The sequence below is a fragment of the Vitis riparia genome, chromosome 18, assembly GCF_004353265.1.
Source record: "Vitis riparia cultivar Riparia Gloire de Montpellier isolate 1030 chromosome 18, EGFV_Vit.rip_1.0, whole genome shotgun sequence".
NCBI classification, from domain to species: domain Eukaryota; kingdom Viridiplantae; phylum Streptophyta; class Magnoliopsida; order Vitales; family Vitaceae; genus Vitis; species Vitis riparia.
The window spans coordinates 24,577,503-24,591,566 of NC_048448.1; the positions used below are offsets into that span (position 1 = coordinate 24,577,503).

Consider the following 14,064-nt stretch of genomic DNA (forward strand, 5'->3'; position numbering starts at 1 on the left):
AAACCTATATTAGACATGTTTTTTCACCCTTGATAAACCTACATCAATCACCCTGGAAGTTTAGCTTTTTACAGGGTATGAATGTGCCGTTTGTTGCTGCTTATCACTTCATATAGAGATCTAGAGGGTCCCAAAGTTTTAGATTCCACCTATCATTCCACATCCCTTCGCAGCTTCTGAAGAGGGTTACGAAAATCGACCCAAAGTCGCCTTTCTCCAGGAAAATTTTCAGGTTCCAAAACGTGAATTCATATCTCAAGCTACTCTCTCCCTTAGCATCCAGCACCACCAAAAGAAAACCCTTTAGAAAAGAACAAAGAGATGTGAACAAAAGACAGATTCCATTAACTTTCATAAGGAGGTTTACACGCTACCCAACATGATACACCCTTAAAAACCTACAGAATCTCGAGATAAAGATTTCCACACCAACTCTAATTTCTAAAAAGTGACAAAATCCACTAATTGACACGGAGAGGGCAACAACTCAAGCCCTCTCGCCTCTGATCCTCCTCGCTAGCTGAATATCTTTGGGCATGATGGTGACCCTCTTGGCGTGAATCGCGCAGAGATTGGTGTCCTCGAACAGCCCCACCAAGTAGGCCTCGGCAGCCTCCTGCAATGCCGCCACGGCGCTGCTCTGGAACCTCAGATCGGTCTTGAAGTCCTGGGCGATCTCACGCACCAGCCTCTGAAAAGGAAGCTTCCGGATCAACAGCTCCGTGCTCTTCTGGTACTTCCTGATCTCCCTCAGCGCCACCGTTCCAGGCCTGAAGCGGTGAGGCTTCTTGACTCCTCCGGTGGCAGGAGCCGACTTCCTGGCGGCCTTCGTGGCCAACTGCTTCCTAGGGGCTTTGCCTCCTGTGGACTTCCGAGCAGTCTGCTTGGTTCTGGCCATTTCTGAAGGAGAGTTTCTAGAGAGAATGTTAGGGTTTTGTACGAGTGACAGAGGGCGATGTGAGACGGGGGGAAGAAGAGTTGGCCTTATATAAAGCGACGAGGAGACGGCAATCGAGGGAAATTCGAAATATGGAGGAAAGGAATGTGGCGCCTGTGAATTTGGGGACGTCGATCTGAGTTTCAATGAACGGTCCAGATCTAATTATTTTGGGAGCACACGGATCGCGATCCATGGCTGCAGACTTTTAAAATTTAAAGACCTGAAACATGAATAAATTGCATTTTGGCCCTTGGGGGTTCTTCTAGGAAACTCACAATTTTTAAAAATAGAAAATTGTAGAAACTTATGTATAAAATGTAATAATTTTTATATAAAACGTATAGATTTATATTATATGTTTAAAAATTATTTTTAAATTTTAAAATAATAAAATTTGTTTAAAAATTATTTTTAAATTTTGAAATAGTAAAATTTTTCAAAAATCTTAATTTTTTTCAACTATTTTTAAAATAATTATTTTTTTAAGTTAATTTTTAATATTATTTTGCTTTTTAAAAAAATAAATAAGGGTGGATCCAACTTACACGGTTACACCTAATATTTTGGATACACTTTTTCATATGCCTTCATTTTTTTTTTCTTTTAAAAACAGAAAAAATAGTAAGTATTGTAGATAAAAATAATATATATATATTATGTTCTTATAAATTATTTTTTTTAAGTAAAAAATAAGAATCGTACTCAATGTATATATACAATTCTAAATCTTTTATTTTTTATAAAAAATAAAGTTAAAAAATGGAGTGTATATTTGTATCCACCAACAAGAATTTTTGTGAGACTAATATAGGTGTTGTTTGAAACTATATTTCTTAACATACTTAAGGGTATCGAAATTATGTTGGAGTGTTCAAAACTATACTTTCAGATATGCTTAACTGAAATCGAATTATATTCAATTATATTTTCGAACATGTTTATCACATCCAAAACTACACTTTGGAATGTACTCTCGTTTATTCAAACTAGGACAAAATCGATTTTCTTTTTTCTTTTTTCTTTTTTTTCATTTCTCTTCTACTTTATTCAAAATTTCTCACTTCTAAAACCCTTTTAAATTATTTATAACTATTTTTTTTAATCATCTTTACAACAATTTTTATATTCACAAAACATAAATATAATATTAATGTGTGGGCTAAAAATATATATTAACAAACAAGCTTCAAAGAAAGGATTCGTTCTAGAGTTTTTTGTTGAGAAAAAAAAAATTGAAAGAAGAAAAGACAAAATAAAATATAAGTTTAGAAGATAATAATGAGAAGGTTATTTTAGGCATAATAAAAATTAATAAGTCAATATATTAATATGATTAATGTTTTAAAGTGAAGGTAGATGCGTGGAGTGATGAAGTAGATGTAAGATAATTTTTTTTTAAATGATGAGAAATTTTATTAAGATTAAAATTGTATTTTAATTTTCTTCACTTTTTACCTTTTTTTTTTTTTTTTTCCCTTTCAAACAATACGAATGAAGCTTTTCCCTTGTACTTATTGCAAGGTGACAGAATTTATATTGTTTTAATATTCCGTTGGGAAAAGGGGTGTGTGAAATGTCATGATTTATTATTTTATTCAACAAGATATTGTTCCACCTAAAATTATTATCGGTATTTTGATTTTTAGTTTGAGCATTATAAGCCTAATAAGGTGAAACCTCTTCCCCTCAACCATTTTGACTATGATGGAATTGTCCAAAAAAAGCTTGTGCATATTGTATGAACATTCTATCTTTTTTCTTGAGAATTGAGTGGTTACTCATATTGTTAAAAAACTAACATGAATCAACTAAAAAAAGGACAAGGTGATTTAGTCAACATAACAAGAGTTTGAAAACTTTATCTTGGTCTAAAATTCACTTTTTGATTTAATGAGATTGTCGATTATATTTTTGAAGTCTTTTAAATATTTTTCAAGAGGCTATGATTTTTTTTTAGTCATAAACATGTCTCTTTTCTCTCTTGATTGTAACAAGAAATAATTACTCTTTTAGAGAAGTTCATATCTCATATATCTTTTCAACATGAAAGATCATACTCAAAATGTCATTTTTCATTACTCCAAGAAGCCATGTGAGAACTTCATCATTATTGATCAATATTTAGTATTGCAGGATAGGTCTTTTACTCTATTTTAGTTTGTTTAATAGATTTTTCTCTATTTAATTTAATTTTTTTAACACCATGAAGTGTTTGATCATTTGACAATATAAATATAAATTTCGATTACTTCTTTTCAAAACTATATACAAGAATATATGATGATTAGTTATACATGAAAACTTTTAAAATTAAAAAGGGAATCATTGGTTTAAATAGGTTTTTATGCATTATTTGTTTGATTTTGAGTATAATGTTGATTATTTTCATTTTGTATAGCTTCTTGATTATTTCCCCTCATAAATAAATCGAACTTTTTCATATTATACGTTGAAATATCAAGATATAAGTGAACTTCAAATATTCTAGAAAAAAAAGTATTACCAGGAAATAGGTAAAGTTCTATTATGATGTTGTTAGAAGAAAATCTTATCTTTTACATAGTTGATACTTTATTCCTTGTTTTTCTCTATTTAATATTTGAATTGGTTGTGAACGTGAGAACGTGTTTATTTTCAATTATTGTTTCCTACTTTTATGCATGTAAATATTAAGCAAGTCATTATAAAAAACTTAGTTGATATTGAATAAAAGGGATCAAACAATTATATCAACTCTTTGAGTTATCTAGGAGGCATTAGTTCCTCATATAACCTAAGAAACTTTTGTTTTCATTGTTTTAGTTACTTAATGTAACATTTTGGTATCAAAGTGCCAAACATGGGTCTACAAGATCATATGTTGAAGCTTGAAGAGATTGTGATAGCTCTTGCCACTAGTTAGAAGGATATGCTAGGTCATATCACTGATAGAATAGAACTACTCAGCCAACATGCTTTCAATAAAAGTAAGGACAATGGCAAGCATTTTGCAAACAAGAGCAATGGTCGAACGAGCATTAACTCCAACATCAATAGATTGGGTACTTTTAACAACTATATTCCTAAGACCTTAAAGATCGATTTTCCTCATTACAATGGTTAAGATGATCCTACGACTTGGGTGTGCAGGGCAGAAAAGTACTATTCACCCTATGAAATCGTTGAATCTAATAAGGTCACTCTAGCTTCATTCTAGTAGGAGGGTCATGCCCAACTTTGGTTCCAAATGTTAGAAAGAGAACTTGTTTATGTTACTTAGGAAGATCTCAATTAGTGAGGAATTTTCTCTCGTTTTGGCCCCAACCAATTCAAAGATTTGCTTAGCAAACTCATTTGACTTCAACAAATTGGTTTGGTGGTTGATTATCAAGGAAATTTTGAGAAGCTATTAGTTAAGATCGGTTCTCTCTCACAAGAGAGAGGTGAGTTGTTTTGTCACTGGTTTGAAGCAAATTGTTCTTACTAACGTAAAAGCTATAAGGAATCCTAAATTACTTGATTCCCTATCCTAGAATCAGATTAGATGCATGCAAAACTCCCTAGGCTTAGCACAACAAAAATATATGTATTCAAAAAAAATTTCAATGATTTAGATAATAAGATTAGAATGCTAACCAATGATTTGAATGTTCCTAAATCGTTTTCTTGTGGTGAAAAACAAATATGATGTTGTTGAAGATCTAGTACACAAGTGATCTTCTACTTGATCACTTTCCGTTGATGCTAGACACTTAAATGGTGGGATTTTGAAGGGTGGAGGCTAGGGATCTCTCATTGTGGAATGTAGATAATGGTGGGTAGGAAAAAGAATGAGACCCTAATCCCTAAGGGGGTATTTATAGGGTTCCTACTAAGCTTAATTGGCTTGAACCCGCCTTGGGCTTATGTCACTAACCCAAAAAAGTCTTAATTGATTATCAATCCAACAAAGTTGTTTAATTAATCAATTAACCCATTTTAAAGATACTGTTTATTAACTTCTATGTAACCTTATGAAATTTCAAAACACCCTTATGCATATAAGTAAACCTAATCCAACCACCATAAATCATACCATCAAGGTATATGAGTTTGAACAGGGACCATTGGGACTCATAGGATAATATTAGCCCCTTCATAATCCAATTTTAAAGTTGATTCAATATCTCACTATAAAGAATCAACTACACTACATGATATGTTATGTAAATAACAACGAGACACTAAGTACTTGGGTTTGTGAGTTGTGATCTATTGTATATAATCCCTCCATGAATTGGTATTTGTAATCTAATAAGGTAAAAATTATCAACCTCTTAAGATTACCTCTACCATCCTTAAGTTCATATTCTCTTGCAATGTGATTAATAGACATATCCTAGCTCACAAAAATCTTATGTTAAGTTCCACTTAAGAAGTTATTATGATCATAATTTACTTAAATACACCTCTTTAAGATCACCTAAAGGGATACACTATCTCAATCCTATAAGATATCATAGTGTTTCTATTTAGTATGCCTATTGTTATCAACTTCTATCAACAATGACACAATCCATAGGGAATATATGATTACTTTAAGATCTCACACATTAATTAAAGTCATGACTAACTTTGGCAAAATTTAGTTTTCTTTCAAGGTTGAGAGATAGTATAATATAATAGCTTAATAAAGTCATGATTACCCGATAATCTTATGTCATGACTCACTATAGGTCATATCTAATGTATAACCATACACACTAGTGTTGGGCTTTGTGGAGCCTAGTTTTGTTTGATCTGGTTTGACGACCCGACCCGAATAATATTGCATGGCTTTTTAATGGGAGATTTATTGAGGCCTGTTGGGCCCGTTTAGCCCATTGTGGAACCACATTTTGTAATTAGGGTTTTTTAGTATGGTGGGGTTGCCGTGTTATATATATAGAGAATATTATAACCACTAAGTTGTACTCTGTATTCTTCCCTGATAATAGTGATATCCCTGCAACTCCGTAGACGTAGGCAAATTGCCGAACCACGTAAATACTGTTTTGTGCGTGTGATTATCTTTTCTTTGGCGTGTGTTTTCTTTAATTTTGTTTCTCACGGGTTGGGAATTCGGTTTAATTCCCTACAACTGGTATCAGAGCCTAGGGTTAGGTTTAAGTGGGAGCAATGGCAGAGGAAGCAGGAAAGGCGTCTGGAATAGAAAAGTTTGATGGCACAGACTTTGCGTATTGGAGGATGCAGATTGAAGATTATCTCTATGGGAGGAAATTGCATCTGCCTCTTTTGGGGACAAAACCTGAGAGTATGAAGGCTGAGGAATTGGCGCTTCTTGACAGACAGGTTTTAGGAGTTATTAGGTTAACTCTGTCTAGGTCTGTTGCACATAATGTTGTAAAGGAGAAGACCACAGCAAATTTGATGAAGGCTTTGTCTGGTATGTATGAAAAGCCGTCCGCAAACAATAAGGTGCATCTGATGAAGAAATTGTTCAATTTGAAGATGGCAGAGAATGCATCAGTAGCACAGCATCTGAATGAATTTAATACAATCACAAATCAATTGTCGTCTGTAGAAATTGATTTTGATGATGAGATTCGTGCTTTGATCGTCTTGGCTTCTTTGCCAAACAGTTGGGAAGCAATAAGGATGGCAGTAAGCAATTCTACGGGAAAGGAAAAGCTCAAGTACAATGATATACGAGATTTAATTCTGGCTAAGGAGATTCGCCGAAGAGATGCAGGTGAAACCTCAGGATCTGGATCTGCCCTAAACCTTGAGACAAGAGGTAGAGGTAATAACAGAAATTCAAATAAGGGTAGATCAAATTCCAAAAATTCTAATCGGAACAGAAGCAAATCTAGATCAGGCCAACAAGTACAATGCTGGAATTGTGGGAAAATAGGTCACTTTAAAAGGCAATGCAAAAGCCCTAAGAAGAAGAATGAAGATGATTCTGCTAATGCTGTAACAGAAGAAGTACAGGATGCATTACTTCTTGCAGTAGACAGTCCACTTGATGATTGGGTTTTGGATTCAGGAGCTTCGTTTCATACCACTCCACATCGAGAAATCATACAGAATTATGTTGCAGGTGATTTTGGTAAAGTGTATTTGGCTGATGGTTCAGCCTTGGATGTTGTGGGTCTGGGAGACGTCCGAATATCGTTGCCCAATGGGTCTGTTTGGTTACTGGAGAAGGTTCGACATATTCCTGACCTGAGGAGGAATCTGATTTCTGTTGGACAACTTGATGATGAAGGACATGCAATACTATTTGTTGGTGGTACTTGGAAGGTTACAAAGGGAGCTAGGGTATTGGCTCGTGGAAAGAAGACTGGCACTCTGTATATGACCTCATGTCCAAGAAACACAATTGTAGTTGCTGATGCAAGTATTGATACAAACCTATGGCACCGCAGACTTGGTCATATGAGTGAGAAAGGGATGAAGATGTTGTTGTCAAAAGGAAAACTACCAGAATTGAAGTCCATTGATTTTGACATGTGTGAAAGTTGTATCTTAGGAAAGCAAAAAAAGGTGAGCTTCTTGAAAATTGGCAGGACACTGAAGGCTGAAAAATTGGAACTAGTACACACTGATTTGTGGGGGCCTTCTCCGGTTGCATCCCTAGGAGGTTCAAGGTACTACATCACTTTTATTGATGACTCAAGTAGAAAGGTATGAGTTTATTTTCTGAAAAATAAATCTGATGTATTTGAAACTTTTAAGAAGTGGAAGGCCATGGTTGAGACAGAAACAGGTTTGAAAGTAAAATGTTTGAGGTCAGATAATGGAGGAGAGTACATAGATGGAGGGTTCAGTGAGTATTGTGCTGCACAGGGAATTAGGATGGAGAAGACCATTCCTGGGACACCACAGCAGAATGGTGTGGCTGAGCGCATGAACAGAACTCTCAATGAGCGTGCTAGAAGTATGAGGTTACATGCTGGACTACCAAAAACTTTTTGGGCTGATGCTGTTAGCACTGCAGCTTACCTGATAAACCGAGGACCATCAGTTCCCATGGAGTTCAAACTTCCTGAGGAGGTTTGGAGCGATAAAGAGGTGAAGTTTTCACATTTAAAAGTTTTTGGTTGTGTTTCTTATGCTCATATTGATTCTGATGCTCGTAGTAAACTTGATGCAAAGTCAAAAATATGTTTTTTCATTGGCTATGGTGATGAGAAATTTGGCTATAGGTTTTGGGATGAACAAAACAGGAAAATCATCAGAAGTAGAAATGTGATATTTAATGAACAGGTTATGTATAAGGACAGGTCAACTGTAGTGTCAGATGTTACAGAGATAGATCAAAAGAAATCTAAGTTTGTCAACTTAGATGAATTGACTGAAAGTACTGTCCAGAAGGGGGGTGAAGAAGATAAGGAGAATGTAAATTCACAGGTAGATCTGAGTACACATGTAGTTGAAGTTCGCAGATCTTCCAGGAACATTAGACCTCCGCAGCGTTATTCACCTGCTTTAAATTATCTCCTGTTGACTGATGGCGATGAGCCAGAGTGTTATGATGAAGTCTTGCAAGATGAGAATTCAAGCAAGTGGGAGTTAGCCATGAAGGATGAGATGGATTCCTTGTTAGGGAATCAGACATGGGAATTGACTGAATTGCCAGTAGGAAAGAAGGCTTTGCACAACAAGTGGGTATATAGAATAAAGAATGAATATGATGGTAGCAAACGTTACAAGACCAGATTAGTTGTTAAAGGGTTCCAGCAGAAGGAGGGCATTGACTACACAGAGATATTTTCTCCAGTTGTGAAAATGTCAACAATCAGACTTGTACTAGGAATGGTGGCTGCAGAAAACTTACATCTTGAGCAGTTAGATGTGAAGACAACATTCCTTCATGGTAACTTGGAGGAAGACCTTTACATGATTCAACCAAAAGGGTTCATTGTTCAGGAACAAGAGAATCTAGTCTGCAAACTGAGAAAAAGCTTGTATGGCCTTAAACAAGCTCCTAGACAGTGGTACAAGAAGTTTGACAGTTTTATGCATAGAATTGGGTTCAAGAGATGTGAAGCTGATCATTGTTGCTATGTTAAGTCTTTTAACAATTCTTACATCATATTACTGTTGTATGTGGATGATATGCTTATTGTAGGGTTTGACATTAAGGAGATTAATAATCTGAAGAAGCAATTGTCCAAACGATTTGCAATGAAGGATTTAGGAGCTGCAAAGCAAATCCTTGGCATGAGAATCATTAGAGATAAGGCTAATGGCACATTGAAGCTTTCACAGTCAGAGTATGTGAAGAAAGTTCTCAGCAGGTTCAACATGAATGAAGCTAAACCAGTGAGTACACTCTTAGGGAGTCATTTCAAACTAAGCAAAGAACAGTTACCGAAGACAGAAGAAGAAAGGGACCATATGAGCAAGGTGCCCTATGCCTCAGCTATTGGTAGCTTGATGTATGCTATGGTGTGTACAAGGCCAAACATTGCACATGCAGTGGGAGTTGTGAGCAGATTCATGAGTAGGCCTGGAAAGCAGCATTGGGAGGCAGTCAAGTGGATTCTAAGATATCTGAAGAGTTCATTAGATACATGTCTTTGCTTCACAAGTGCAAGTTTGAAATTACAGGGTTATGTAGATGCTGATTTTGCTGGTGATATTGATAGTAGAAAGAGTACTACTGGGTTTGTTTTTACTCTAGGTGGTACAGCTATATCATGGGCTTCAAATCTACAGAAGATTGTTACTTTGTCTACTACAGAAGCTGAGTATGTTGCAGCAACTAAAGCTGGAAAGGAGATGATTTGGTTACATGGTTTATTAGATGAATTGGGTAAGAAGTAGGAGATGGGCATTCTACACAGTGACAGTTAGAGTGCAATTTTTCTTGCCAAAAATTCGGCTTTTCATTCAAAGTCGAAGCATATACAAACAAAATACCACTTTATACGTTATCTTGTTGAAGATAAACTGGTAATACTTGAGAAGATTTGTGGATCTAAGAACCCGACAGACATGTTGACTAAGGGTGTCACTATTGAGAAGTTGAAGCTGTGCGCAGCTTCAATTGGTCTTCTAACTTGTGGACAGGAGGATGAGTTGTAGGAATGAGGGATTGTTTCTTGGAGGATAGCGGTTTGATGTTGGTGATTGGACTAGTCTCCAAGTGGGAGATTTGTTGGGCTTTGTGGAGCCTAGTTTTGTTTGATCTGGTTTGACGACCCGACCCGAATAATATTGCATGGTTTTTTAATGGGAGATTTATTGAGGCCTGTTGGGCCCGTTTAGCCCATTGTGGAACCACCTTTTGTAATTAGGGTTTTTTAGTATGGTGAGGTTGTCGTGTTATATATATAGAGAATATTATAACCGCTAGGTTGTACTCTGTATTCTTCCCTGATAATAGTGATATTCCTGCAACTCCGTGGACGTAGGCAAATTGCCGAACCACGTAAATACTGTCTTGTGCGTGTGATTATCTTTTCTTTGGCGTGTGTTTTCTTTAATTTTGTTTCTCACGGGTTGGGAATTCGGTTTAATTCCCTACAACTAGTGCACTCACTATGGGAAGTCCATCTTGATGGTTAAGACAAGTTATCACTCCAATTAGGAGGTAGTGCATTATAACCTCAAACGGATTGCTAAAGTTTATGAACCAACTATGAATAAAGTCATTTACTTGCAGCTTCCATGTAACTCCTAATGCACCCTTGTTATCATTTTTATGTATTGACATTGATTTGAATATTCAACCCAAATCATTTGCATTGTACACGACTTGGGTGTTGCAAAAAGGATACAAGTTATGAGTTTTGTGCAAGATGATAAGTTATTCATAATCAATTCAAGATTTAGGTAATCTAATAGAGACTATAGTGCACTACCTCTTTATTGGAGGGATGACTTATCTTGACCATTAGGATAAGGTCCCTATTGCGAGTGCACTATTATGTATGGTTACACATTGAACATGACCTACAATGAATCATGATGTAAGACTATCAGATAGTCATGATTGATCAAACTATTATATTACATGAACTCTTAATCTTAAAAGGATATTGAGTTGGTACCAAAATCAACATGAGACTTTAACCTATGGGTAAGACCTTAAAGTGATCATATATTCCCTATGGATTGGGTTACTATTGATATAAATCGGAAACAATAAGCATTCTCAATAGAGGTAATATGATATCTCATGGGATTAAGACAACGTGTCCTATTGGGCAATCTAAAAGACATGTGATTATGAAATCTATTATCATAATAATTCCTTTAATAGAATTTAATGTATGCTCCTTAGAGTTAGAGTATGTCAATTGATTATACAATAAGAAATTTTTTAATTCAATGATTAAAGAGATAATCTTGATGGGTTGATAGCATTATTTTGTTAGATTACTGACACAAGTTCATAAGGAGCCTATATGCAATGAATAGTAGGTTACAAACCTAAACTTTGCTCATTATAATTCCATAAGATATTGGAGTGCAATTAACTTTCTTTAGTGTAGTATTGAGTCAACTTCATAATTGAATTATGAGAGAACCAATATTTTCCTATGGGTCCCAATGGTCCTACTTGAGCTCTTATTTCATGGTAACATGTTTTGAGGGTATTATGGGTATTTATAATTCATAAGTGTGTGTAAGGGCATTTTGATAAAAAAAAAAAAATATAAGGTTATATTAAATCTAATGAATGGTCTTTCTAGAATAGACTAATTAATTAATTGGAGTCCACTAAGGCTAATTAATTAATTAATTAAAACTCAAGTGAGTTGGATTAGGTGACCTAAGCCCAATTTGAGCTCAATTCACTTAAGCCCACAAGAAAGCCTATATAAACCCCTTTTAGGGGTTAAGGTTTCACTCTTCCTGCTCATATTTTTTAGATTCCAAAGAGAGGAATCCTAACCATCCTCTAGAAAGAAAGAGAAGTCCACCATTTTCTCATGCCAAGACCCATGGAGAGAGAAATCGGGTGGAGGATTATTGGGTAGACAAGTTCTATGATGACTGTCATGGTTTCAAAGTATTCATTAGATGAAAATCGATTTGGGAACATCTAAATAACAGGTTTAAGTTTTTTAACTCTAGATCTCTATTCTATAATGGTTTTTGCAACCATATGTTTATGCTACAATAGTTCTAGAGAATCCCAGGGATAAATGCATGCACCTTATGTGATCCAGGGCTGGGGAATTGAATAATCCAAATTCCCAACACCTTAAATCTCATAAGGTTATCTTAAGGCATTGATTAACATATCTTTGTATCAATCCTTAGCATATGCAAGTAGGACCGCTTTAGGTGATTCTATTGTTAGGATAAAACCCTTAAAAATAAGATATGATGTAACAGAATTAGACTTGACTTTCCTTTCTATCAATTATAAGCATTGATATTGATTTGAATATTCAAACTCATATAACTTGCATTGTACATGACTTGAGAGCATTAAGAGTTGCACAAAAGATATAAGTCATGATTCCTTAAAAGATATAAGTCATGGTTCCTTGAAAAATGATAAGTTGTTCCAATCAATTCATGGATTTGGGTAATCCAATAGAGATTATAATGTATTACCCTTTAATTGGAGGGATGACTTATCTTGGTTGTTGAGAGGGGATTCACATGGTGAGTACACTAGTATGTATGGGTACACATTCAACAAAACCTATGATAAATCATGATGTAAGGTTATTGAGTTGTCATGATTCACCAAGCTTCTATATTGTACAGACTCTCAACCTTGAGATACTATTGATATATGGGTGAAATCCTAAAGTGGTCATATATTCCCTACAATTGAATCACTATTGATGAAGATTAGTGACAATAGGTATTCTCAATAGAGACACCATGATATTTATTAGGATTGAGACAATGTGTTCCCTTTAGTGATTTAAAGGATATATGATCATGAAATTTGTGGTCACAGTAATTCTTTAAGTGAAATTTGACATATGTTTTTTATGAGCTAGACTGTCAGTTGATCCCATAATAGAAGGATATGTAATTTAAGGATTAAAGAGGTAATCTTGATGGATTGATAACCCTACCTCGTTAAATTATGGACACGAGTTCTTATGGAGTCTGCATGAAATAAATAGTTAGTCATATACTCAAGCTTTGTCTCAAGTTTGCCTCACTTAATGGTTCAATTTTAGGCAAATAGCTTGTAATAATAGTAGGATTCATTTGTATGGAATAAAATTTAATTCATAAAAATTAGTTATATGTTATGACAAAATTTAATATCACACTTTACAATAATCTTATATATCACATTAATTATAAACATAAGATATCATATCATAGTTTTTTCATTGGGCCAAATTACAATCACATAACACGGGAAGTATTTATTATAATCCTTCTATTGGGTTGAATTTTAATGATTCATAAATTATATATATAAATATGATATAACTATATAAAAAAAAAAGTATTGAAACTTAAGAAAATTTAACATTATTAGGTAAAAATCTCATCAACCTTTTATTACTGAGCTCTTATAATATAATCAAACATAGTGATGATCCTGCATTAGGTTGATCAATACTTGTTTCATTGGTTGAACTATATATAATATGATCAATCATAAACAAACAAATAAATCAACATACATAATAAATAAAATTATCTCTTAGGATTTCCATAATCACATGTTGAAATTACTAATCATAAATTTGCAACTTTCATACAATCATGGAATAGATATGATTAAAATTATAAAACATTGAAAATTTATTTTGATATATTATTTATATACATCACATCATATATATTTTAGTTGTCCATAAGATCAAGCAATAATTAAAATTCAGAAACTTTGCTTTATGGTTTAAATTAGTTGGCTATAATATTAGTTGTAAACTAAACTTTATACGGAAAATAATTATTAAAAAAAATGTGAATGCATAAAACACAATAGATTCATGCACTAAAGAGATGACAAAACAATGATTTTACTCTTACCTCAATTCATAATGTCAATAACACTTCAAATATGAGCTTGAAATTTTAGTCAAGATCTTCAAATCATTATTATCTTATAATGGATGAGTTATGGGGTGTATGTTATTATAAGCAAATAAATATATATATATACACATATAAGAATTAGAGTGTGTCTTGGAACCTTAACCTTATAAAAGAGATCTATA

General features: G+C 34.2%; 1 protein-coding gene across 1 annotated transcript; it reads right to left on the minus strand.

The window, feature by feature from the left end:
- Positions 1-324: 324 nt before the first annotated feature.
- Positions 325-952, minus strand: LOC117907696 (histone H3.2). The gene has a single exon (XM_034821325.1). The coding sequence runs from the start codon at positions 896-898 to the stop codon at positions 488-490; it is 411 nt and encodes a 136-aa protein (XP_034677216.1). The 5' UTR covers positions 899-952; the 3' UTR covers positions 325-487.
- Between the last annotated feature and the right edge of the window lie 13,112 nt (positions 953-14,064).